The 24,136-nt window shown below is 44.6% G+C and overlaps 2 protein-coding genes across 2 annotated transcripts in view; both read right to left on the reverse strand.

Annotated features, from left to right (window-relative positions):
• Positions 1–10,046: 10,046 nt before the first annotated feature.
• On the reverse strand, positions 10,047–19,695 carry alx1 (ALX homeobox 1). Its single transcript, XM_042111058.1, has 5 exons — positions 19,577–19,695; positions 14,543–14,820; positions 13,459–13,763; positions 12,492–12,620; positions 10,047–11,187 (listed from the first exon to the last, which is right to left on the reverse strand). The coding sequence occupies exons 2-5, from the start codon at positions 14,757–14,759 to the stop codon at positions 10,843–10,845; spliced, it is 996 nt and encodes a 331-aa protein (XP_041966992.1). The 5' UTR covers positions 14,760–14,820; positions 19,577–19,695; the 3' UTR covers positions 10,047–10,842.
• Positions 15,892–24,136, reverse strand: part of lrriq1 (leucine-rich repeats and IQ motif containing 1) — a 38,612-nt gene continuing 30,367 nt past the window's right edge. The window contains 4 exon segments of the mRNA XM_042111064.1: positions 15,892–19,706; positions 23,233–23,329; positions 23,487–23,547; positions 23,781–23,946. Of these exon segments, the coding sequence (XP_041966998.1) occupies positions 19,573–19,706; positions 23,233–23,329; positions 23,487–23,547; positions 23,781–23,946 (458 nt within the window). The 3' untranslated portion in view covers positions 15,892–19,572.

The raw sequence follows: 24,136 nt of genomic DNA on the forward strand, positions 1-24,136 counted from the left end.
AGATATATTTCCTTGTTCTCCAGTAGATTTCCTCTCTCCTGTCAAAGAAGAACACTGTGAGCAATGTCTTGTGTCTTGTAGACAAGTATCTTTATGGTGTATGTTCCACTCTGTATCAAGGACACAGTGGTGTAAACCAGTGCAGTTGACAGGATCGTGCGGCACTCTGAGACAGAAGGGAAAAAAAAGGACTGTGAAAATCGACTGCATACAGTATTGTGCCTTTTAATCTCCATCAGCGCCCATTGGTGTGTTGTGTTGTGTTGTGTTGCGTCTGGGCGGTGACTCAGGGCTCAGCTCAGTCAAGGAAAACTAACGCTAATGATGATTCGCAGTCAGCTGCCGTAACAACCGCATACAGGTAAATTATAGGGAGGCACACACGAGGGAGTCCAAAAGATGGCGCAAATAAAACAAACACATCCCCGGAAATGAGCACAGGTGATTTAACACTTTTATTTCGAGCTCCTGCTCACCACTTACCACATACAGCTGTACCAAAGAAGGGCCATGTTGGGCTTCACCCCTAAGTGAATTCTAAAAACATTCCAAATGGAAGGAAGGTAACCTGCAGAGAAAATAGCTTGGCAGGGGGGCTCCATCTCATTCCTTAAGAGTTCTTTTAACAGCAAGAAGACCCTCACAGTTATTGGTTTGACATGGCATGCATGTATGTGGTAATGGCTTGGTAATAAGTCAGCACAGGAGCTCTTTTCTCTGCATCCATGAAGTGTGTGAAGTCGTGTGAAGGACTCAGTCTGAAATGTGAGCAGACAGGAAGTAGTCCATCAGTGCACTGCTGTGTCTTATACCAGGAGTGAAGAAGCTGGAGAGTTCACAAGATCTTGTTGTCCACAAGATCCTGGCAGGGGACTCTACACCGAGCTAATGACAGTGATGCACCAACCCACAACTCACACAAACACAGGCAGACACATACACATGTTCTCACACAATCGATTGGCACCTCAGCTTCAGTTCTCAGCACTGATGCGTGCTTTGCTGCCACATGAAATAGACTTCCTTCCACTCTCTTTGTCACACTTTGATTGAGTTTCAGATGTTTGCTATACCTGTTCTGAGGACATTTGAAAGCTTCGAATTCTCTGCAGTGGGAGGTGGTATTTAGTCACTCTTCATTTTGAAACTGACTCTCCTGAAGAAACAACAGTTTTCAATGGAAAAAGAAAATGATACAGTGGTTAACATACTCTCATTGAGACTTACTGATATTCATCTGACAATGTCATTCATCTTCTGTATATTGTCCTAGTTAAATGGAAGTGGCAACCAAGGTAGCCCATAAGGTCAGGTGTTCTGGGACAAGAAGAGAGTGAAGTGTTTTTCTGTTTCATTTTAAAATATATTTTTGTGGTGATATATAATTAAAATAATCTAAAATCTATTTATTATTATTATTATTATTATTGTGTTGTCAGATAACTGGGGGAACCCCAGTTTAAGTTCCTTAAAATTTAACTATAATGATTTTAGAAACTAGTCCCATTTTAGAAAAATAAATCTGAATCTAGTCCCTTTTCTCCTGTGATCAATATAGGACATGAAAATATACAACCACTCAAGGGAGGCAGATTAAAATAAGTTTTTTTTTTTAACAGAACACAATTCACTTCAGAAAAAATGCTCCTTCAGAGAGGCAGAGTGAAGCAAACAAACACACACTGGTCAGATGACTGTTGATTTCCCATCTAAACAAGAACAAGGGTAGTTTTTTGTGTAAAATCTGTGCACATGTTTAGCACTGAGCAATTTACCTGTTTTCTCTAGAATCCTTTATAGAATCCTCATATGTTACCAAAGTAGTTTAGAGTGTTTAAACCAGAGCCGTACAGATAGATCTTTCTGGTGTAAACACTTCTTCTTTGCACTCCATTCAGCATATGGTTGTCTCTGGGTACATTTTAATCTGCCGCCAGGGGGCCCCTTCACCACAGGACCCTTGGCCTGGACTTTGAGCACTGAATGGCCCTACAAGAACTTCAGTCTCAGCTGAGACCATCCCTGTCCCTGTCAATAGGGCCACTTTCTACAATCACAAAGCTTTAAATCTGTACTCGTGGACATTTATGACTTGGGTAAAATGGAATGCATAGTTTCATTGGCAGTGTCTATGCTGTTTGGCAAGAAGACACTGGGCTGACGATTTAAAATACCTCTATTTTTTATTTTATTTATGCGGTGCAACATCTCATTGCTATCGATTAAAGAGATAGGAGGTGTTTGATGTGGTGACATGACACCTTTACTGAAGGTGTTAAATGTACATAAATGTGCTTTTGACCATTTAATTTAGTGTGTGTGACATTCCCATAGCATCACCCTTTTTTTAATGTTAATTCACATCCTAATATAATGCATAATATACTTACTGTAGATGAGGACCAAATCTGTGCCTGATGTGCCATAAAATACCTCCTTCTCTCTCCTCTCCTGTCCTCTGCTCTCTACCCCCATATGATCCGTTTGAGAGCACTGAGCTGTGTGTGCAGCAGCAGCAGGGAGTCTGCAGCTCAGCTCTGGATTGGAGCTCCTATCAGAGGCTGGATGTCAGTCAGGATTGCGCCATTCCTAAAGCCATGCTTCTCTTTGTCCTGATACAGTGGGACTCCACTGGCTCAAGAGTGGTTGAGAAGGGGCTTATCTTGTCTTTGGGCTACCAGAGCTCCCTGGGAATCAAACTAATGGAGACCTGCTGATCAAATGACAGTTTCGTTTGTGTCATGTCTTAGAAAATCAGAGCTTAGATTAACAACAATGACAGAGAGAGGAGTAAATAATTACGAAAGCACAGAAACTATAGACCTATACTAAATATCAGGCTTTGTAGATTCACACCACATAGACATACTGTATTACTTCATTGATTGAGTGATTGAGCTTGTGCACTGAGAGATATAGCCTATCCTCATCAGCAAAACTAGTATACTTTGGTACACAAATAACCAAGTGTACCAAGTGATCTTTTAGAGTATACTTCAGTCAGAGAGGAGGCTGTGTATCACTCAGCACCTGGTTTGGTCACCAGAAAGGGGGACAAGGACCTGTCCCACTGCTGATCTGTCATCACCTCGGACCAGTAAATAAATAAACATTAAAGGCATGATGCCGAAGTGTGCTTTAGAGCTTTGTGTGAGTCCATATTCAGTTGCAGGGGATCAGGGGATCAATTCCAGGCAGGTAGCTCTTTACTTACAGTAAGCAGTGAGCTCTGTCACATTTGGTCAAAAATGGTTCAAAGACAAAGCAGCCAGGGACTCTGAAACTGGCTTGGTCATTAATATGTGGCTCTTCATATAGACAGAGTGCCTCTGTGTGGTTTTAGAGTGTATTGCAAGCCACATTGTGTTCAGTGGAGTTCTTATGAAGACTGATAATAATTGTTTTGTTATAATGTTCTACTAAAACTTAAATATTTGGGTTGATATTTTTTAGATGGTGACATTTGAGGATGCCTATGTACGTCTATTGTGAATGTGATTTCAAAAACCAGCCTTCTGGAATACAATTTAAAATGTTCCATTCGGTAGTCAGTCTGCTGAACCCAGCTTGTGAGTCATCCTGTTATGAGTCATTCTGATTTCTCACTTTCAAACTTAAAATTTATGTCCCTCCAGAAAATTCCTTTTCAAAGTTGTGGTGTGTGTGAGGGGGGGGGGGGGGGGGGTCGTGCCATCAAACTTTTCCCAAAGCATCTGAGCCTCATTGAAGCATGGGTCATCAGATCACGTCCCCATCACCGATAAGGAATAATCATTTATCCCTGGTGCCCGCGGGACTCAGGGAGAGGTAATTTATCACTGTCCACACAGGAGAGATTATTTCTGGGAGAGGAGCTTGATAAACCTCCTCCCCTCTGACCATCAAAGGAGGTGGACGCTCGGCCTAATGAAGGAGGTTTCAGCACCATCCATCATCCTAAAGCCAGGTGTACAGCAGGATCGGCCACAGGGCCCTGGAGGTGGGAAGCTACTATTGACTTCATGAAAATAGCTGTTTTAAACCAACATGTGGTTTCAAGGGGAACTGGATAAAATCAGTGTTAAATGTCAAGCTGAAAAGGAGTCAACCACAATTAACTGAGTTGGGGAGAAGGAAGAAAGGACAGAGCTGTGCTCTGTTACGTAATGTCAACTGTCAAATAGGAAAATCTCTCTCCAAAAAATCTTTACAGGCTACTTTTCTTTTTTGGACTCTCTTTACCAACATCAATATTTCTTCCATCTCTTAGGTGGTGTGCTAAAAATAGAGCAGATTCTACACCTGGCCTGTGCACAGCACAACCAACCTCTGGCAGTGGAGCTGGGTCTCAAATTTAGGCTCTTCCAGCTGACAGAGATTATTTTCCAGCTAGGAGAGCAGAGCACGGCTGAGGCTGTAATGATGGAGGGAGCTGGGGATTTCAGAGCTCCGTCCCTGGGGAGCGGCCTGGGCTAGGGTGGGGGGCTGGGGCAGGAGGGGTGCAGCTACCCACGGAGCACCCAGCAGAGCGCTGATTATGGGGGAGGGAGAGCAAATATTTGTGGGGTGAAGATGATCCACTGGGGGCATCAGTATGGAGGTATGGAGGACACCCTTCCTCAGTTTATAGTAAGCCCCAGCACACACACTTCACAGAGCATGAGAGAGACAGCAGCAGCCTATCAGGGGGATCTTTGATCCACATGATATGGCATCCCAAAACAGTCGTGAAAAGATTTTTGAAATACGATCACTCATGCAGCAATGAGGGGAACAATACAATGACATCAACTGGGTTCACTTGGCCAATCCCTAGAAACTAACAGAAGACTACAACCACAGCCAATTGACCACTGGTCATTTTTCAATAAGCACAACAATGACTCGTAGACTGCATGTCACGGTGAAGTGAAACAGCAGCTGTGTCACAGCGCCAGCCCAACACATCACAGAGGCCCGGCCAGACTCGCCGAGTCATCACCACGCACAACAAAAGGCACGCTCGCTCCTCCAGGGCCACTGGAGTTGTTTGTCTGTCTGTCCACAGCTGTCTGTCTCCTGAGGAAGAAGTGAAAGCAGACGTGGACTCGCTGCATCTTTAATGGGAACAGTAGATGTTGGAGAGAGAGAGAGAGAAAAAGAGACAGAGAGAGAGAGAGAGAGAGAAAGAGAGACATAGAGAGAGAGAGAGAGAGAACAAAGTACACGGTGGAGATGTATATCTGCAAGGAGAGGATGGAGGTGAGCTGAAGACATCAGCTGTGAATTTTGCCGCGTAATTTGTTTGTTTTGTTGTCACTGCCAATTAATTGTGTGGTTGTTGTTGTTTGTTTGTTCCAGCATTAGCGAACCTCGTTATCACAGCAGGGTGCAACCTCATCTGTATATTCATGAGAGTGACGTCCGTCAGAGCCATACACACACACACACACACGCACACACACAGCAAATTACAGTTCATCATAATCTCACGGCACACTGGAACATTGGCTTTTCGTTTCCCAGATGTTTTATTTTCTTCTGGTTTGAGTTGTGCATGAATGAGTGTGTGTGCATGCATCTGTGCTTCTGCATGTTCTAGTGTGTGAGGGGGTGGGGTGCGTGGTATGTACACATGTTTACATGCGCATCTCCCATAATGGGAAGCTTGAGACTTACCTTTAGGTTTAGATTAGTCTCCTACAGTCACATGCAGCCTGCTGACTGCCAGCACTAAATGTTCTGCTTTTCTGTGAGCGACCGCGGATGTCAGACTCCTCTGTAGCCACAAAAGGGCCCAAATATGTCTGTTTACCCAGAGGCTGTGCATGGGTTTCCATGTCCCTTTGTTCAAAACCGGTGCATGTTAATGTCTATGGCTGATAAATGAAAGCTTCTCCAGAATGACTTGACAGCGGTGTGGTTCTGAAGCTGGAAAGTGATATGCCCATTAATCGAGTAAACATGGCCTGGATGTGGATACCAGGAGGATTTGAACATCCAGTTGGTTTATTTGCACCTGTGCCAACATAGTACTGTGGCTATTTTTATTTTTCATTTTTAAATATTGATCTTTTGTTTTTCTGAATTTGTGGTGCTCAGGCCTCTGCCTCCATTGTCTGGCTGGGGGTTGACTTGTCTCCGTAATTGGATAGATCCAATATGTCAGTGTTATGGTGGTAAGTTTGCCTTGCAACAGCACTCTCCATCTGAATAATTGCCTTTTTCGCTGCCCTCAAACAAAGCACGGCTAATAAAAAAATCACTTCACACACCATAACTCACTCCCCTTGCCTTTTGCAGGAGGAGCAGTTCTGGGAACCCCTTCACAATAAATCACTGTGGTCCAGAGCAGAAACTAGCCGCATAGCTCCTACCGAACATACATTGCTGTCTGGGTTCGGATGAGGGATCGGCGCCCTCTGACATGGCGAGAGTTTCAAAACATCCAGGCCCCGTGGCATGCTGGGAGCTTGCCTGAACGATGGGGCCCGGCTGAAACGTCAATCAGAGCCGAAGTGGCGCAGCAGAGAGACAAAACACGGAGGCAGAGAGGGGGAGAGAGAGAGTAGGGGGGGAGTAGAGAGGGGGAAAGAGCGAGTAGAGGGGGGGGGGGCAGAGAGAGTACAGGGGTAGAGAAAGAGCAGAGAGGAAGAGAGTAGAGGGGGTGGAGGTGAAGTCCTCTGGTTTTCCACCACTATTGAGTACCTGAGGTAACAGAAGAAAGGATTGAGAGACAGAGAGGCATAGAGAGAAAGGTAGGAAGTCTTGCAGGAGACAGATAGAAGGATTTCGATGTAAAGTATGTGGAAGGAAGCGAACAATGAGCAGTGTGAGGCAGTGTGTGTGTGTGTGTTTGTGTGTGTGTGCATGTGTGTGTGTGTGCCCGTGTGTGTGTGTGCGTGTGTGTGTGTGTGTGTGTGTGTGTGTGTGTGTGTAAAAGAGGACAGTAATGCTGAAAAGGCTTTAGATGAGCCAAACGTGGAGTGTGAGGAGGCCTGAAGAGGATAAGGTTCATTCTGCGGGATTCTCCCTGATTCTTGTACATCTGGGGTCTGTGCCTCTGTTGTTTCAAATGAGAGACAGAACACATATATGCACTGCTCTTTCAGATGTGTCGAGGCCATTTGTGAATTATGGCATGTATCTTATAGGGAGCTGTGAAATACATCTACATAGATATATGCAACTTCAATGCAGTGAGAGTTAGGGAGGATTTAGACAAGGATAGTCTAATAAAGTAGAGGAGAAGACCAGTGGTTGTTGAAGGAAAAGAAACAGAATCGAAAGAGTACGTTGGTGCATCGGCTGTCAGAGAACTTTTAGGTCTAGCTCAAGCTTGTGCTGCGTCCCAGCTCCTGTCAATTTAATTATCTACAAGTAGAACCTGACCCATCACAGGCAGCCAGACCAGGGGGAGAGAAAAAACAATCAAAATGGCAGCACACAATGTTTTAGTCTCCGAGTTCACTTTTCCATGCTCCGGCGTTCCCCCAGCAGGCCCTTTGCCTCCGCTCCCCTCTGCTTCCCGTTGAGGGCCGCGGTCGAGCACTGATGTCAGTCACTCCGTCCGTCCATCCGCAGGGGAGGTGATGTCATGCGCTGGCGACGAGGGCAGCATTCCCCATTTGTCACACCGCGATGGCGCAAACACAGCCTACACAGGGCCCCGGACCGGAGCGCACGCCTCCACACTCCATAGCCGGCGCGGGCCGCTCGCAGCGCGGAGTAACCCGACGCCCGTCTGGGGTGCCGGGGTAATCGCTACGCCAAAAAAAGCCACGGTAACAAAACAAGGCTGTCTGTCTCTTCCTAATTGAATTTGGGAGCCTTCCGGCTGTTGTGCTCTCGTGGCCTGATGTCAGAGCTCTCTGGCACCCGGTCCTGGACGTGCAGCTCCCCCACCCCCACACCTCACTGCTGGTGCTGCCTGGACCTTAGGATCCAGGGTAGCCCTTCCAGCTAACCTCTGGTCTGGACAGGATAGCCACAAGCCAACTGTTTCGTTTGTCACTTCAATGGTGCAACATGTTATCTTACAAACTTGTTGCTCAAAGTATGGCCCCAGATCAGTTGAATTGTGTGGGGTAATAATCCCCTCAAGAAGTACACTAAACACTGATTGACAATCAGTGATCATTTCTATAATGCCCCCAGATGCAATCTGTGGTCTCCTGCTGAATTTGACTGACTCTAGAGTGCGTTTCCTTAAAAAGTCATTGTGCAACCGGCATTGTAAAATCTAAAGAGGCTTGTCATTTGCACACTCTGCAGTCGTAACCATGATAGTTGCACAACAACATGGGAAAAACACCCTGGGATGGAATGGAAGACACTTTTCAAGCAGCCCTTTTAGCTGTAGGATGTTCTAGCCTCTCAACACCGTCAGGCATTTACTTGCCTGATTCGTAAGTGCTTCACCTCATGACCCTGTGCAGTTAATTCAGTTATGGCCATGCCTTAACCCATGACCCTCCCCTGACTGCAGTTATGTCCGGAGTGGATCCAGTGACCCGGCACAGGTCTGCCAAACCTCCACCACCTCTGGGCCAACTCTGGCCCAGAGTCCACTGCCCTCTAGGTCTAATTTGACCCCATTTGCCATGTTTCAACTCCTTCCATACAATGTACAGAAAAGATGCACGTAACATAGAGACACTGACAGCAGAGCTGATTTGTCAGGCTCTATGAAACAGACTGGAGGTGAGCTGGGTCTTTATTGTGAGTAGTGGTGCGGAGCGTGAGCAGTGAGGGGTGGGTGGTCCCTGGAGCCCCGTGCGCTGCTCCATCGCTCATCCTGCCGCGTCTGATGTAGCGGCACGTCTTCACCCAGACAGCTCCACTGAAGAGCCCGGCCAAGCAATCCTTCTCCTCGGCCCTCTCCTCCCCAACGAGCACTCCCACACACACGTGTGTGTATGTGTGATAGAGAGAGAAAGTGTGTGTGCATGTGTGTGTGTGTGTGTGTGTGTGTGTGTGTGCATATATTAATGGCTGTGGTTCACCTCGTCAGGTCAAACCCATTCGGGCTGCTGATGGATCTAGTCTGCAGGAGCCGGCACAGGACGTGTTTCTCTCAGATGTGCAGCAAGCTGCAGAGGCTCATCTGTCTCAGGACGAGTGGCCAGGCCGCCCTCCCCCGAATCACCCCACCCGTGGCCGGCCCACGGCCCTCACCCTGAGGATGGGGTGCTAAGGGACAGAGTGTGGGCGGTCAACAGTTGTTTTTGGAATGAGAGTTTTTGGGGCGCAGTTGATGGCCATTCAGATACATGGATCTGCCATATTAAGGCTTCATATTGTATAACCTACATCCGTAGACATGTGCACTGCACTGCACCCCCCACACATACAGTACACACAGACACAGTTAGACGGTGAGCAGATATCCTCATCTTATACTCTCTCTAGCCCTAATCGCTGTAATCTCAGCTTCACTGAAAATGAGGACTACCCTCAATGAGCCTTCAAGAATAAATAAAGGTTGAATAAAAGCCGAAGGCCTAAGTAACTCTTCCACACAACAACAAAGTCTGACTGAAAACACACAAGTAAAGTTGGTCTTCACTGCAGCAATTTCCATTCTGCATATGAGAGGGATTTTTTTTACTATTGCCAGGGCTAGCTGAGTAACTTTTTTAAACTTTTTTTCTTAGCTGGCCAAAACCACCATTTTATCCTTTTCAAATGATAATTTAAGAAAAAGTTTTACGGGTACTCATCTTGACATTTACATCCTAATATGATGATTCTTCCGACAAATTTTAACAAGAAGCAAATTTACTTTTTTTTTAAATTACGTTGCCTTCTGGGGATAAAGAAACAGATGAGTATAATCAAAAGGTACTTAAACATACCTGCTTAAAATGATCACAGAAAGATTGTATAGGATAGAATAGGTCAGTGAAGGAAATTGGCCAGATATAGTCCAGAATGATTCTACTTCTCAATATTCTAATCTATGAAAAATAATTTAAAATGTCGATATATATTTATAGTCAAAATAGCAAGGGTAGCCTGTGAACTAGTACCTACAAGTTTGTCAATTAATTTCACATTCATTACACAAGAGGAAAATCGGCACAGTATTTTGTGTTACATCATTTAATTTGATAAAACTTTGACAGAAATTATATTATCAAGGAGGTTTGGCTGTGCCACAGACAGAGAGCTCTCACTCCTTCTGCTGGGTCTGCAGACCGGGTTAGTACGTCAGTTTCTTCTCCGAGCACCACAACCTCTGACAAGACAGAGCAGATGGAACATTATGGCGCAAGTCTTAACCCTCCCGACGGCAGAGTTAACGGCTGGCTCATTTAACGGCATGTCTTTTACGTAGACAGTGCTCAGATCGTCCCAAACATCTCGTAAATCCTCTTTTTTCAGACACAAGGCCAATGTCTCTGCATTTACACAAAAGTTGTCAATATATCTCCAGAGATGGATTATAGTGGACATAGAGTATTTCTGTGTTGGGACACAAGTCACTTATTGCACCTTACATTTGCCTACTAGAGACACAACAGCTTCTTCGTCAGATGTTCCGACGCTGCAGTGACTGTGCCGTGTGTGGAAGCCAAAACTACAGCCTGTAGCACAGACACATCCAATTCTCCAGCTGTGACACAATGGAAGCTTCCAGAACATGCTGCCCGTGCGAGGATGTGGCAGTCTGAGGCAGGACAACCATCGCGTCCCTGTGGTAGTCCAGCGCCTGCTCACTCTCTACCTCCGACATTCACTCTTAATAATAATTATTAATATTACTGTTATTGCCATCATCATCATCATCATCAGTTATTATCGTTAATGTTGTTATTGAGTTCACATTACCCTGGCTGTGTTTAGAGTCTGTGCTAGTGTGGGCTGGGCTGGGCGGTCAGCTCACATGGCCCAGGAGATGTTGGCCGTGTGCTCTTTGGCCTTCATGCGGAGTACGGCTATGCTGGAGGACCGCCGCTCAAACTCGGGCTTGGTCTCGAAGGCGGCCGGGTGGCCATTGGGCGGCGGGGCCAGGAGCGAGTCAGCGAAGAAGTTGTTGATGGAGACATGGTTGACGCCGAACTGGTTCTGCTGGTGGTTGGGGAAGCCCACATAGCCGGTGTGGTCAGCGCCGCGGGGCGAGTGGGGGTACGGGGACGGGACGCAGGGTGGGGAGCCGCGCGGGAGCATGCAGGAGGACACCACCGAGCCGCCAGGGGAGTTGGCCGTCCACAGGTTGTTGGGGATCTGAAAGAGACAGATTGGGGCCTGGTTATTGGTCAGTCTAGTAGCATAAGGGTCTGGAGTGGCTACAAATGTACAGAAGTGTTTCTGAAGGATATTCCATTCAGTGTCTTTCATGAGGGAGTGAGGGAGTGGTCAATCAACAATGTGATACAAGTAAAAGCAAATGTTACTATTATGCAAAGCATAGCAAAGAGAAAAGAGAGAGAGAGAGAAAACTTGATTTTAGAGGAGTTGCACATCCAGAATCAAACTAAATTGTGGATTCATAAAATTTGCTAAATTGTGTATCACATCAGTTTCAGATCATTTCAGATCACATTTTTTAAATTGTGTATCACATCAGAGGTCATGACACTACCTCTTGGAAAATGTGAATTCTTGGAAAATGTGACGAAGTCAAATAGGGTTAAATATAATTCTGTACATCTTAAACAAATATGACAGGATAAGAAAAACAAAGCAAAACATTGTATTTTCTAATCTTCAAAAAATGCTCTTAACATTTAAGGCCCAAGTTTTGCAGTGCTTTTCAAACCAGGACAAATACAGTGGAACAATTGTACGTCCTCCAGTTAGCGGCAGCACACTATAAAACCAAATCCCATTTAACTCTATTAAAAGAGATTGGTTTATTGTAATGTTTATAGGAAACATATGAGAAGACACAAAATATGCTCAATGGAATTTTTGACTGGATGTTGGCCAGGGCATTGAGGTCTCGTAGCTGTGGTGTTTAAATCTTCAAAGCAAATCCCACGCAATTATATTTGTCAGTTATCGTGACAGCGTCTTCTATCCCAAAATGATCAAAATGACCACACCCAACGTATGCCTCTTCTCTGATTACGCTGTTTATCGGATTAGTATAGATATTCTTAACAAGTGAACAAGTCTTACATTTATTTATGATAACATTTTCGCGATTCAAATGAGAGCGCAGTGTGTCTGCGCCAGACAGACTATTCATCATTGCTTAGGTGAGATGTTGGCCTCTGTGCCGGGAATCCCACAGGCGTGTCACTGCATTACAATTCAATGTCTTATCTAGAATAATGTTCCAAATAATGAATTTCAAACCACCTTGGACGTGATATAATTCAGCATGAACTTCAAGCGGCCTTCTTGGGCGCGAGTGATAGGTCTGTCCCGGGTGGAGGGGTCAGTGGATTCGCAGTTAAAATAATTGAGCTTTCAGCAGCGCAGTCCAAAGCGGTCAATTAATCACCCAACATTCTTACTATTTTTGCACTTTTACGGAACGTCTCATTGAGACAGACAAATAATGAACAGGTCCAAAAACTTGCCTGAGAATAGCTGTCTGTTCTCGGTAGCACAGATAAGTCGTAAGTTGCAGCAAAGTGGCTTTTTGCTTGCTGAATCTGCCCATACCGCTCTCTTTTACGCCATTTTGCCCTTCTGTTCTGAAACCAGACCTGAGGAGAAAATGTTTTTATATATTAATATTGACAGGCCTATGTAAAAGAACATCTGCATTATACAATAATGACTGTACATATTAACGTTATATAAGATAATACCAGTAGAATACAACAAAAACCTTTCCAAACAGGAATTTATTTTTGAAAACCTGGCAACTATTTAGGCAGCTACAATCAAAATGGTTAAACTAAATTGATCACCTTCCTGTTTGCGTTTGCTTTTTCAACTCCTGGAATGTTTTGAACAATTATTTATCATCTTCAACAGTAATTTATTTACATATTACAAGTTAAATATATAGCTGCATGAAACACAAACACATTCTATCACCAGTAATAAGGAGGTTGCCGTACAACACATTCTATCACCAGTAACAAGGGGACAGCCGTAGCCTACTGGTTAGCGTTTCGGACTTGAAACCGGAGGGTTGAACCCCGACCAGTAGGCACGGCTGAAGTGCCCTTGAGCAAGGCACCTAACTCCTCACTGCTCCCCGAGCCGCCGCTGTTGTTGCAGGCAGCTCACTGCGCCGGGATTAGTGTGTGCTTCACCTCACTGTGTGTTCACTGTGTGCTGAGTGTGTTTCACTAATTCACGGATTGGGATAAATGCAGAGAAATTTCCCTCACGGGATCAAAAGAGTATATATACTTATACTACTTAATATCATGCAACTTTAAATCACTAGTCGTTTATAGATATTGCCCTTGAAATGCCATCATTTCAATGTAAGTGTACCTTAAAAAGTCAAATTTCCTCGACTTATTAGTACCACTATTATGCCAGCTGGGTATGCTATACAGACAATTAATCAGCTGCTGGTGATCTCACCTGGACTCGGGCCTCCGTGAGCTCTGTGCGCATGGCCAGCTGTTCTCTCACGTACACGTCCGGGTAGTGCGTCTTCTGGAACACCTTCTCTAGCTCCTCCAGCTGAGCACTGGTAAAGGTGGTGCGGTGCCGACGCTTTTTGCTGCTTGACACATTGCTGTCACACTTCTCGCCGATTTCCTCCAGGTCCGTTTTCTCCGAGCCCGGCGCGACTGGCGACGCTCTCAGATTGCAGCAGTTGTCCATAGGCCTCGACAAATCCGAGTGTAAGCTGTCCTCCTCGCTTTTAGGAGTACAGTAATTTGCTACAGGAGAAGACAAATATACATTTTAGCCACAAGAGATCTAAACGTTATTTTAATAACAAAGTGATATGTCATGGTGGGTGACAATACTCATAGTAAACCGGCTCGGAAACATAACCACAAAGAAACTAGTAACAATATAGTAACTCATCTTGCAATTATTACAAAAATGTGTGTGTTGAAATGGTTCTACTACGAAAAACGGCTTTTTTCTATTTCATCAAAATAATAACAGCTATCCTCAATTGACAGAAACAGAAATAATGGACGTGACTTCAACGCAGGTATTAAATTGTAAACTTATGTCTACATTTGCACACATATGCGCACTCCACACAGATGCACACAGCTATTTCCACTCCTCACTATGAAAAAAATATAGGTCACACAATTACATTTCAGGAGGTGTGTAAGCCTCATGCCCAATAAAACACAACCAGAGAAATTTTATTTTTTAATAAAATATGGGCCGAGGTAAATTTTGGCTAACAACATGTGAAAGTGTAGCCTACTAAATTGATTAACTGCAACATTTTCACTCATTGATGAAGAAAAATAGAAAGTTTTCTCGAGAAACATTTGCCTCTGAAAGTGCATCTTTTTGCCAATCAACAGCCCGTCGTTCACTCACATTATGGCTGAGCAGTTTGTTAAAGCGTTTCCATAATGCTTACGGCAAGTCATAAAGTTGACCGATTTGTGTACAGAATATAGCTTACTGACAAGAAGATGCAATCCAATGCAAAGAGATTTCCTGACGTGTAAAAATAACTTCTTACTGTTTTGGTTGTCACAGGGCGAGGATCGGTCAATCCGCGTGTGGTCCGAATTCTGTAACGAGAAGGCCTGTACACATTTGGGCGAACTCTTGTTGTAGTACTGCACCGCGTCCAGACCGTCCATGACTTGGTCCAGCGTTCCCCCAGATCCCATGTAGTAATCGCCCTTAAGTGCTTGACTCTTCATGGCAAACTTGTCGCTCATGTATTCCATCATCGTCTAGAGGGCCCGTAGCGCGTGCAACGCTTGTCAAAGTCAACCCAAAGCCGTGCTGATGCTATACATTAAAGAGAGTGGCAACACCCCTTAAGCCAATTATTTGTGAAAGCCGTTAATTTGTCTTGTCTTAAAGAGACCAAGAGCATCTCTTTATAACTGCAACAGCAGCGGGCCGCCTAGAAAAGCCTCCCAGCTTTTGAATATGGAGATGGAGAGGCTCCACCTCCTCTATGAGAATCGAAAGCGCGCATGTTGTCCACTGCTAAAAACTTTAGACGTAGCATAAAAAAAGAAATTACATGATTGTAGGTTGTATGCAAGTTTCATCAACTTATGTTAAAACGACTATGCCAACAATCTAGCGTAACAACCAGAGATTACTTAAACTGACACAGCAAATTGTTAAATAAAGTAGACCAACATTGAATTTATCTATGTGCCATATTGCAACTATAACTTAACTTTGAAGTAGACTTTCAGTGACAAGGATTTGGAACTTTGGAAGGATTTGGCTTAGGCTACTTATTTTACCATTAGGCCTATTAAATGAAGTAGACACTGAATAGCTGGTTATCTATGTGCCATACTGCAACTATAACTTAACTTTGATGTAGACTTTCAGTGACAAGGATTTGGAACTTTGGAAGGATTTGGGCTACTTCTTTTACCATTAGGCCTATTGACAAATTATTTTCCTGATTATTATTATATTATCTCATAATGTCATTTTCCCTTGACCATCAAATAATAATAATAATAATAATAATAATAAACAATCTTGTAGTAGACCAAAACAGTATTTAATTCAAATGCTTTTTAAGACAAGGAGCATAAATAGCTTATATGAATAATAAAGTATTGAACAGACTTAATATAGTATAGAAGGCTTACTTAATAAAAGAAAAAAATCACAATGAGAATTGAGTTATTTTCTTATATTTAATACATCTAAACATTTTACATTTTATTTTAATCAATTTAAACGATTAAATTTATAATGACTATACCAAAACGTTTTTTTGAACGTTTTTTTCTGCAAAACTGAGATTTTTTCCCTAAAGATAAAGTAGTTCGTAATGCCTTGCATAATCTGATAAATACAATTTATTTTCTATAGTAAAAAAAACAGTATATTAGTATGTGGCCTATATTATGTGAAAATTCTTAAATATTTCCCCAATATATTTCAATAGTCTAAATGAAGTCAGTGTGTCATGTCTGAAGGCCCAGCTCTGCTAATCGAATTAAAGTAAGAATCTCTGGAACTTTGCATTGGTGAAAGGGACTAAGTCAGGGAGCAAAGCGCAGTCGAATGTTAGAATGTCAGTGGATTGTAAAACGCCTATATGCATTTAAGAATGTGCACGTTTGTAAACTTAAAATTGTCAGATGTCGGTAAATCATGGGGTAGGTTACAGCTTGTTTAACCTGTCAATACATCATTGTTTAAGAATTAAACAATACCACAGATCCGCATCCGTTTAAGGATGAGTTTCAATTAGGTAATTCGTGGTTATTCCAAGTGGCACTGCTAATGATACACGTTAGGAGACAAATCAGTCAAATAAAACCTTTAAGCAATGGGCTGACATCACACTTTCATCCATGTAGCCTATGATATTTTTACCTCTGCGTAAAAATGAATAACTTCACGGCAGCTCGTTTTGCAGTCGCTATTGCAGTGATAATCAAACCTAGAAGATTGCTGAGGGCTGTCCCCCTCTACCCTGATGCTTGGGTGCAGAGAATCCTCTGGCTACCCCCACAAATCATACCACCTGCAAAGCTAGCCATATCTAGGCAAGTTCGCTATTAGGTCACCGATAATACCTAGGGTTGGCGGGTGCCACACCACAAAAATCAAAATAAATAGGATTGCTCTTAAGTAGCAGGGGGGTTTCTTATTGGCTTCTAAAATGACCCCGCAAGCGGCACCACGCTGAGGAGAAAATGCGCAAAGTTCGTGGCGGTTTGTTGAGATCTTGGACTGGGAATTCAAGCCACTAGCATCAATTCCTCTGAAAACGTTTATTTAATTTCCTAAATTCTCTGCAGAAGATCTTACATATTAATATAACTTTACAAAAATTGCTATACGTAAAAAATGTCAATGCTAAACGGATTGATGTTAATTCGACAGAAATATTGATGCCAGATGCCATCATTTGCAAACTGAACAGCGGCATACGTTTTTCTGTCTCTGGGGTAATAAGTAGCTCAATAGCTACAAGGCTGTAATTCCTCAATGGTTAGACATATAATACATTGCCCCAAGAGGAAAATTTCTTTAGTCTTTCCACAGGAGCATAAATAACACTGTTAGTATTGTAAAGATTTTATAATTCATCTTTAAGTATGTGATATCTTGTCAATTAGAATAATGTGACATTTTAGGCTTTTATTTAACAGAGGATTGGTGACAAAGTGAAATTCTGGCTGACAAATTTTGAGACCTTAACCTCTGTGCATGTGATTTCTGTGGTGTACAGTTTCACCAGTAGCTTGGGGTTACAATGCAATACAAATTTTGGCAATGTTTCCATCCATCATATGTGGCTTTCCAATATATACTAAGTTGAGATCAAGTCTTGTTTCATATGACTGATTATCTAATATGGCTGTTTTGACAGATTTTTCTAGATCACTGTGAGTGTGAATGGAGGATTCATGCTCCATGTTTGCATCACACTGTTTGTTTCTCCTTTTACTGGTGTCGGAAGAGGCAGGCCCCCAGTTTAGCGAGAGCCGCTGGTCGAGGCAAATATGTCAGCTGGGTTTGTGTACTCACGGCCCTTCCAGTCACTTAAGTCATTAAAAGCATAATAAACGGCTTCGCCTCGACCAAGGCTTGGGGCAGCAGCTGCAGAAACAAGGCCCTGGCGGACCTCTGTCGGCCCAGCCGAGGCCCCCGTCTCTGGGCCGGGACGCGGAGCAAGGCGAGGTGTAGGCTGGAGATCTCCGTAAAGCCTTTGCCTCATGTCAGAGGCAGCCCTTTGTGGTACTGGCTTTAACCAATCCAGATTTATTTCCCCCTGTAATATGGGCCTGGCTAATTAAATCAAATGTAGGTCATTAGAAACCCAAACAAACCTACACGGGCCTTTATTGCCTTTGAGTGTCTCGCTAACCCGCTGCAGATCCACACTGGGCTGGCCGTGGGGTAGATTAGGAGCTCAACCTGATGACTCCACAGTGATATGGGGCATCTAGGAATGACAAACGGCCTGAGCTCGACTTTCCTGTGATAATACAGTGCTCTTGCTATCAGGGCTACTCAGTTAAGTTCAGTTTCAGGCAGTGTGGAGACTTGCATAAGTAACATATGACTTAAAACATGTTAACAATATTTAAAGCGTCTTGAAAGTACGCTTTAAAGTACAAAAGGTGCATATGTTTTCTGCCTCAGCTGTTAAAATAATTCAACTAAGGACTTCCACACCTAGCTATGAGAGTATGGCCATCACCAGTGGTCTTTTTATTCAGTCTAATAACACAGCTCTGAGACAAATGTTTTCACCATCAGTTAGAGGAAGAGGTCCGTCCTGCCGAGGAGAGACAAGGCCTCACGCTCATGTGGTACGACGCAGGGCGCTGGCAGTCATTAACACGGGGGTCGGGGCCGCCATACTTAGGAGCCCGCACCACGCCGTCTGTGTTTGGCTGCGTACAGCCAAAACACAAGCAGAGTGAATATGAATATGCAGGGGCAAAGACAAACAGACACTACACTACACACACACACACACACAGAGACACTTCTCCTGACAGGGTGCCATACTCCCCGGCCACGCTTATTTGTTTTCACTGTGATTAACGTATCATTTCCAGGCCACAGATCAGCGGGCCGGGCTCACCACAGCACAACTCACTTAGACACTAACACAGATCATCCACTCAGCAACGCCAATGTGAAACTAATAAAACAAAGCAACAATTTAAGGTCAATGTTTGCAGATAGAGGATGGCCAATGCTATTTTCTGATGAATATTTTCTAGTTGTTAGATTCTTTGTTTGGCTTTCAGGAAAATTGCTGTCAGATGACTTCTAGGGGAGAAAAAATTATCCAGTTTCTCAAGAATATCTTTTATTTCTTCAATATGATTATGACATTGGTACATTTTGGAATAGTATCTTCACTAGTGACTAAGTTCTGTCTTTCAACTGTTAGGAAATATGAAAATAACAGAAATAACTATGAAAACATGTTGAACATTTTTTGAACAATTTATTCAACTTGATTTTGTTACAATGTATTTATTTTCTCTGTGGCAGTGAGGATTATGTTTTATTTTAATTACAAAAGCTAAAACAGTGTGTGGCATGAAAGCTAAGAGGGACCCGAGAAAAGGGAAAACAGTTGTGTGTTTAACGTGGCTGAGCTGGTTTTTATCTCGTCATTTTTTGCATATTAAGCATGTCATTTGTAAGTGGTCTGGGCTCAGGTCCACACAATACTAGAGCTACACTGACCTGCTCAAGCCCCTGATACCCGAGAATAATAGGCATTCAGAGATGGCCTGCAGATATTTAGGCTATACCTTATCCATTGCCTTTAATTAATTTTCAGGAGAGGAAGCCAATTCTAAGGCTTGAAACAGCAGCTGCAAAGAATTTCAGGCACAAATGTTCATTTTAAGGCCGGTTAAGTGCTTATGTCAGAGCACACTCAGCACAGGAACACAAGGAGAAACGCTTGTTAATGCAATAATGAAAGGTACAGCGGAGTCAAAAAAGCGCACTCCCGTCTCCTGCTTAGGGTCTGGTCAGTGGTGTGGGTGTGTGTGTGTATGTGTGTTGTGTGCATGTGTTTTACTTGCACACTCGGGCCCTCTTCTTGCCCCCTCCCCAGCCTCCACTCAGCTGGACAGGCTTGTCCCGGTATGAGATGCGCTCCTTTTTGGACGGTGCGGAGGTCACCCTCTGTGGTGAGGGGGCTTCCTTTCCTGAGATGAAAAAAGAAAAACAAACAATAAAAATCAATGAAAGGGACTCAATATGTGGGATGTGTGTGTGGGTGATCTTGATTTAAACACCACCGTTAATTATGTTGGCACTGATGTCATTTACATGTGTGGACTGGTTATCAAAAAATGGCAAGACAAAAACTTAAAGGAGGATCTTAAGTCATTTCAGTGTGACTTTTTAAATGAACTTGAAATAAATGAAACCTTTGTCAACAAACCCTCAATGACATTAAATGTGATTGCGATTTTTTTCACTCGGGTTGCATGAACCAACTCCACCCAAGTTGACGTGGGCACACGAGCCCTGCTCGCCGGCTCACCAGATCCACGTCAAACGCTCATGGCAGACAAAACACAGGCCGGTGCCCAGCCGTAGAGAAATCTAAAGGCCTTCACCCCAGGCCTCGGCTGCCATATCAGAGAGTGGGTTCCATTCCACTCGGGGGCTTAGTGCAAATCTTTACAAACACAGGGAACAAAGCCAGCCTTCTCCCCGGGCTGATGCGTTCCACGTGTAGAGGCGGCACCCCGTGCGGTACGCAGCTCTCTCCCCCACCGAGAGCGCCACGCTGGGGACGGTGTGGGGGTGGAGGGGGTGGTGAAGCCGGAGGAGGCTCGGCGCTCTACAGGTAACCCGTAGCCCTCCGAATGCCCGCACGGCAAGAGGCCGCCGCCAAACAACAGATGAAGAAGTATCGGGTGGAGAGGCGGGCGTCCTCCTGTGATCGTTTTGTAACATTTCTTTTTTTCTTTTTCTTCAAAGGAGTGCTTTTGGGTGGCAGACGCTTATCTTTCATTTCTTTTTAAAGGCACTTTTAAGATGCGTTTCAAAAACTCCCAAAAATAACCTTGATTTTAAATGTATAATCAACATCGAATCTCTCCAGCAATGAATTGCTGCAGTCTTGAAGGTGAAAGTCAGACAGTCCGCAAACGAGGAGAAGCAACCGTGGTCATGACCTTTACACATACATCTGTTTTCCTGAGATGCTTGGAAGTGACGTTTACACCACACAGCTCAGACTAAAATGGCCTCTTTGAACCATTTCAAATTAAATGGTAGGAAACAATAACAGTCATGGTCCTTACAGGCAGACATGCTCTCCTTGGCTCCTCAAAGAGATCACAGAACTACACTGAGGCCTGCCAAGGCTGAAACGTCACACATAAAAGAACAGAAAAAATAAGGCTAACAGTGTTGTTAAAACACAGAGGACAGTCAAGTCTAATTTTTGTACGATTGAATCCAACTAAACAACAGTAAAAGGAATCTTACTGCATCAACATCACAGTATTTCTAAAATATGCTTTTACTTCTGTCGTTACAGTCATCATCTTAAGTAAACTAAGTATCTTCCCACCACTTGTATCATTGCATTTCTATTCGGTAAACAGCAGCTCTTCAGCAAAATGGCTACACATTCACATAACCGCTGTGACTAAACAAAGTGTTCGCAGCCATTTTGCTCCCATTAGTTTCGCATGAGGACAGCGCTGAGGCTCCCGTCAACAGAAACCCTAAGTGGTTTCCTCGACGCTGCTAGCCTAATTAAAATATTTGTGGCTCCGCAAAACGCAACATTACGGCGACGCCCCAGTGCACGGGCGGGTATCGCATTGCCGTGGGTTACGGAGTAAGTATTTACACAGACTCTGGCTGAAGCCATCCAGAGGCGGGGAGGCCATGAGCTGCTCCTCGCTGGCCAGAGCCTAATGCAGAACACTGATTTAATCCATGCCAGGGGCTTTGAAGAGGGAACCCGATGACCGCCGTAAACAGCACGCAGCAGCACGGCTCCGTCCACAGATACGACCAGCTCGCTCTCGTGAGCTCAGCACGGCGCATATATCTCACCGCAGAGGCCAGCATCGCTGAAAATGATTTACGTGCAGGTGACTTAGCAAAGCACCGCAGAGGGCCAGCCACCGAGATGACGAGACCACTTAAGCGATATATTAAATTATGTTTTCAGTGTGTGTGAAATCAAAATCTAAGTCGTAAAAATAAGTTGTGATTGGACCGTGTAAGGGGCAAGAAAATGCTGCCATACATCCACTGACAGCCATATTTCAAATGAGGGTTGGCAGATCGCTAAAAGGCTGTTGGTTTGATGTGGGCAAGCGGGACAGTGGGTTTAGTGTTTCGCCCCTGCACTCCCATCACAACAGCGCGGCTACCTGCATCACATACGGCCAGTCACCGTCCTCGTGGATTTCATTTGGGGGATCGTCAGCGGAATCTAATTTGGCCCTGTTAGTGGACACAGTGTGGGCCTTCATGGGCGGTACGCTGCGCATGTTAAACCTGGTCATCTGCCGGGTCTCTGCTCGTCCGTGTCACAGGCCGCTTTGTCAGCGGGGGCCGTGGGGCCCAGGGGTCGGGGACAGAGGGCCCAGTCATGGTGGCCCATCTGAAAGGCCTTGTTTCTGCCACTTCCTGCTGGAGGAGAAATTTGTCCTCCCTCTCTGTCCCCTGTCCGACCCTGCCCTCCCGGCTCCCACAAACACCACCGCAAGGCAGTGGGTATGTTGTGACAGACACCCTCCTCCCAAACACACATGCACACAGACTAAAACTAACTCTATAGGAATGCACTGGGATTCAAACACACACACACACACACACAAAGACAGTAAACAGACATACACACCAACGTGCACAAGTGTTTAGACACACACACAGACACACCAACACCTACCCACAAACGCGCGGTTTTAGTATCGGTCATCAGCACTTGAGCAGTAGGTTAATCATGAGCTGAATCTCTCTGGAGTTCCTCTAAACTGGAGATATTCCTCCTAGCTCCTTATCTTCTCCGACTTTCCATCCGTCCGCCTGCACTCCGTCTCTGGCTGGACAATATTTATGTTGGCTCTTGACCTCCATGATCCAATCTCTCCTCAACGTGTCGAGTTTTTCAGTTCTTAATCACTTTTTTTCATGTTATCTGTATCTTATTTTATTGGGCGATTAATTCCAAAATGAGGATTGTGATGGGAAATACCGATAGTGCGGAAAAAATGTATGAAAAGTCGAGAAAGGTATTTAAGCTCAAAGTTAAATAATCCAAATCCGATTTGATGCAAGTGATACCAAGACTGGTAACTTATCTTCATTCTATGGATCTACATTTCACTAAAAACAAGATGGGGAGGATGAGACATTTAAGGACATATTTTTGTCATTACACTGGAATTCAGTGAAAATGAGAACTTTTGTTTCACTCTTCCAACACATTTATGCGTTTAGATTTTTGTTTTAACTATCTGACCATATTCATGAGAAACAAATAAAACAGAAATAAATTAGACTATTGTTTTATAAACTATTTAGCAATGAATATTTCTCAAGCCCAGGATGTTATGGTCAACAATAAACAAGCAGCGACCCACTGTGACGTCCACAGCGATGCGTCTGCGTTTGTCCGCATGTGTGTTTCGCTGTGCTTGCATGTGGGAATTTGAGTGTGTGAGGGCATGTTTGGTGAGTGAGTTGGAAACGTACTTGTGTGTCCAACTGAATGGCGACGTACAAGTCCGTGTTCTCTATGAGGGAGATCAGCAACTCCAGAGCCAACACCATCCCTGTGCCCTGAAATAGTCTTTGAGCAAACACACACATACACACACACATAATTGCCTGTAAATAGATACGCAATAGTGCATCAATGGTTACAAAAATAAATGCAAATGATATGTTGTTGAAGACATGCTGGGGTGGGGTGGGGTGTGTGTGGGGGGGGTGCCTAGAGTCCCTACCACAAGCTGCACACGGCCTCCGTTCAGAACATCTGGATTGATCTCAGGCAGGAAGTGCTCACTGCAACACACACACACACACACACGCACGCACACACACACACACACACACACGCACGCACGCACGCACGCACGCACACACACACACACACACACACACACACACACACACACACACACACACACACACAATTATTCACATACAGTGAGGGAAAGCAACCAGATCAGGTGCATTCCCAAATCTATTGGCAGTGTGTACCATGTCTCAAAACGGTGACGCCAAAATGGACTCACCTGGCGCAGGTGCTGGGGGTTTCTGGGTAGGACGGGCTGCTCGGGGCCAAGGCCACGGCCTGTGTGTGCATCCACTGGTAGGCCCTGCCACTGGGACGCTGCCCCACCCTCTCTCTCTCCCTCTTCTCCTCTTCCTCCTCCTCGTCCTCCTCCCCTCCGCAGTGAGCTGCGCTTGACAAGAAACATCAAACAAACCGTCAGCAGCGATTATTTCCCCTCCTATTTCTCCCCCCACTGCGTCCGCGGGTAACAAGGCCGCAGCGATGGCCTGCACCGCCCCGTGAGTGACGGCCGGGGAGCGGCAGAAGGGCCGGGGGCTGGAGCTGGAGCTGGAGCTGGAGCTGTGGCTCAGAGCT

This window comes from Alosa sapidissima, chromosome 11 (genome assembly GCF_018492685.1).
Source record: "Alosa sapidissima isolate fAloSap1 chromosome 11, fAloSap1.pri, whole genome shotgun sequence".
In the NCBI taxonomy this organism is placed as follows: domain Eukaryota; kingdom Metazoa; phylum Chordata; class Actinopteri; order Clupeiformes; family Clupeidae; genus Alosa; species Alosa sapidissima.

Coding starts and splice junctions, on each gene's coding strand:
- alx1 (XM_042111058.1), bottom strand. CDS start 14,759: ATGATGGAATACATGAGCGACAAGTTTGCCATGAAGAGTCAAGCACTT. Junction 13,764..14,542: donor GCCCTGTGACAACCAAAACA/GTAAGAAGTTAT, acceptor CTTCTCCTGTAG/CAAATTACTGTACTCCTAAA. Junction 12,621..13,458: donor TCACGGAGGCCCGAGTCCAG/GTGAGATCACCA, acceptor TTTTCTCCTCAG/GTCTGGTTTCAGAACAGAAG.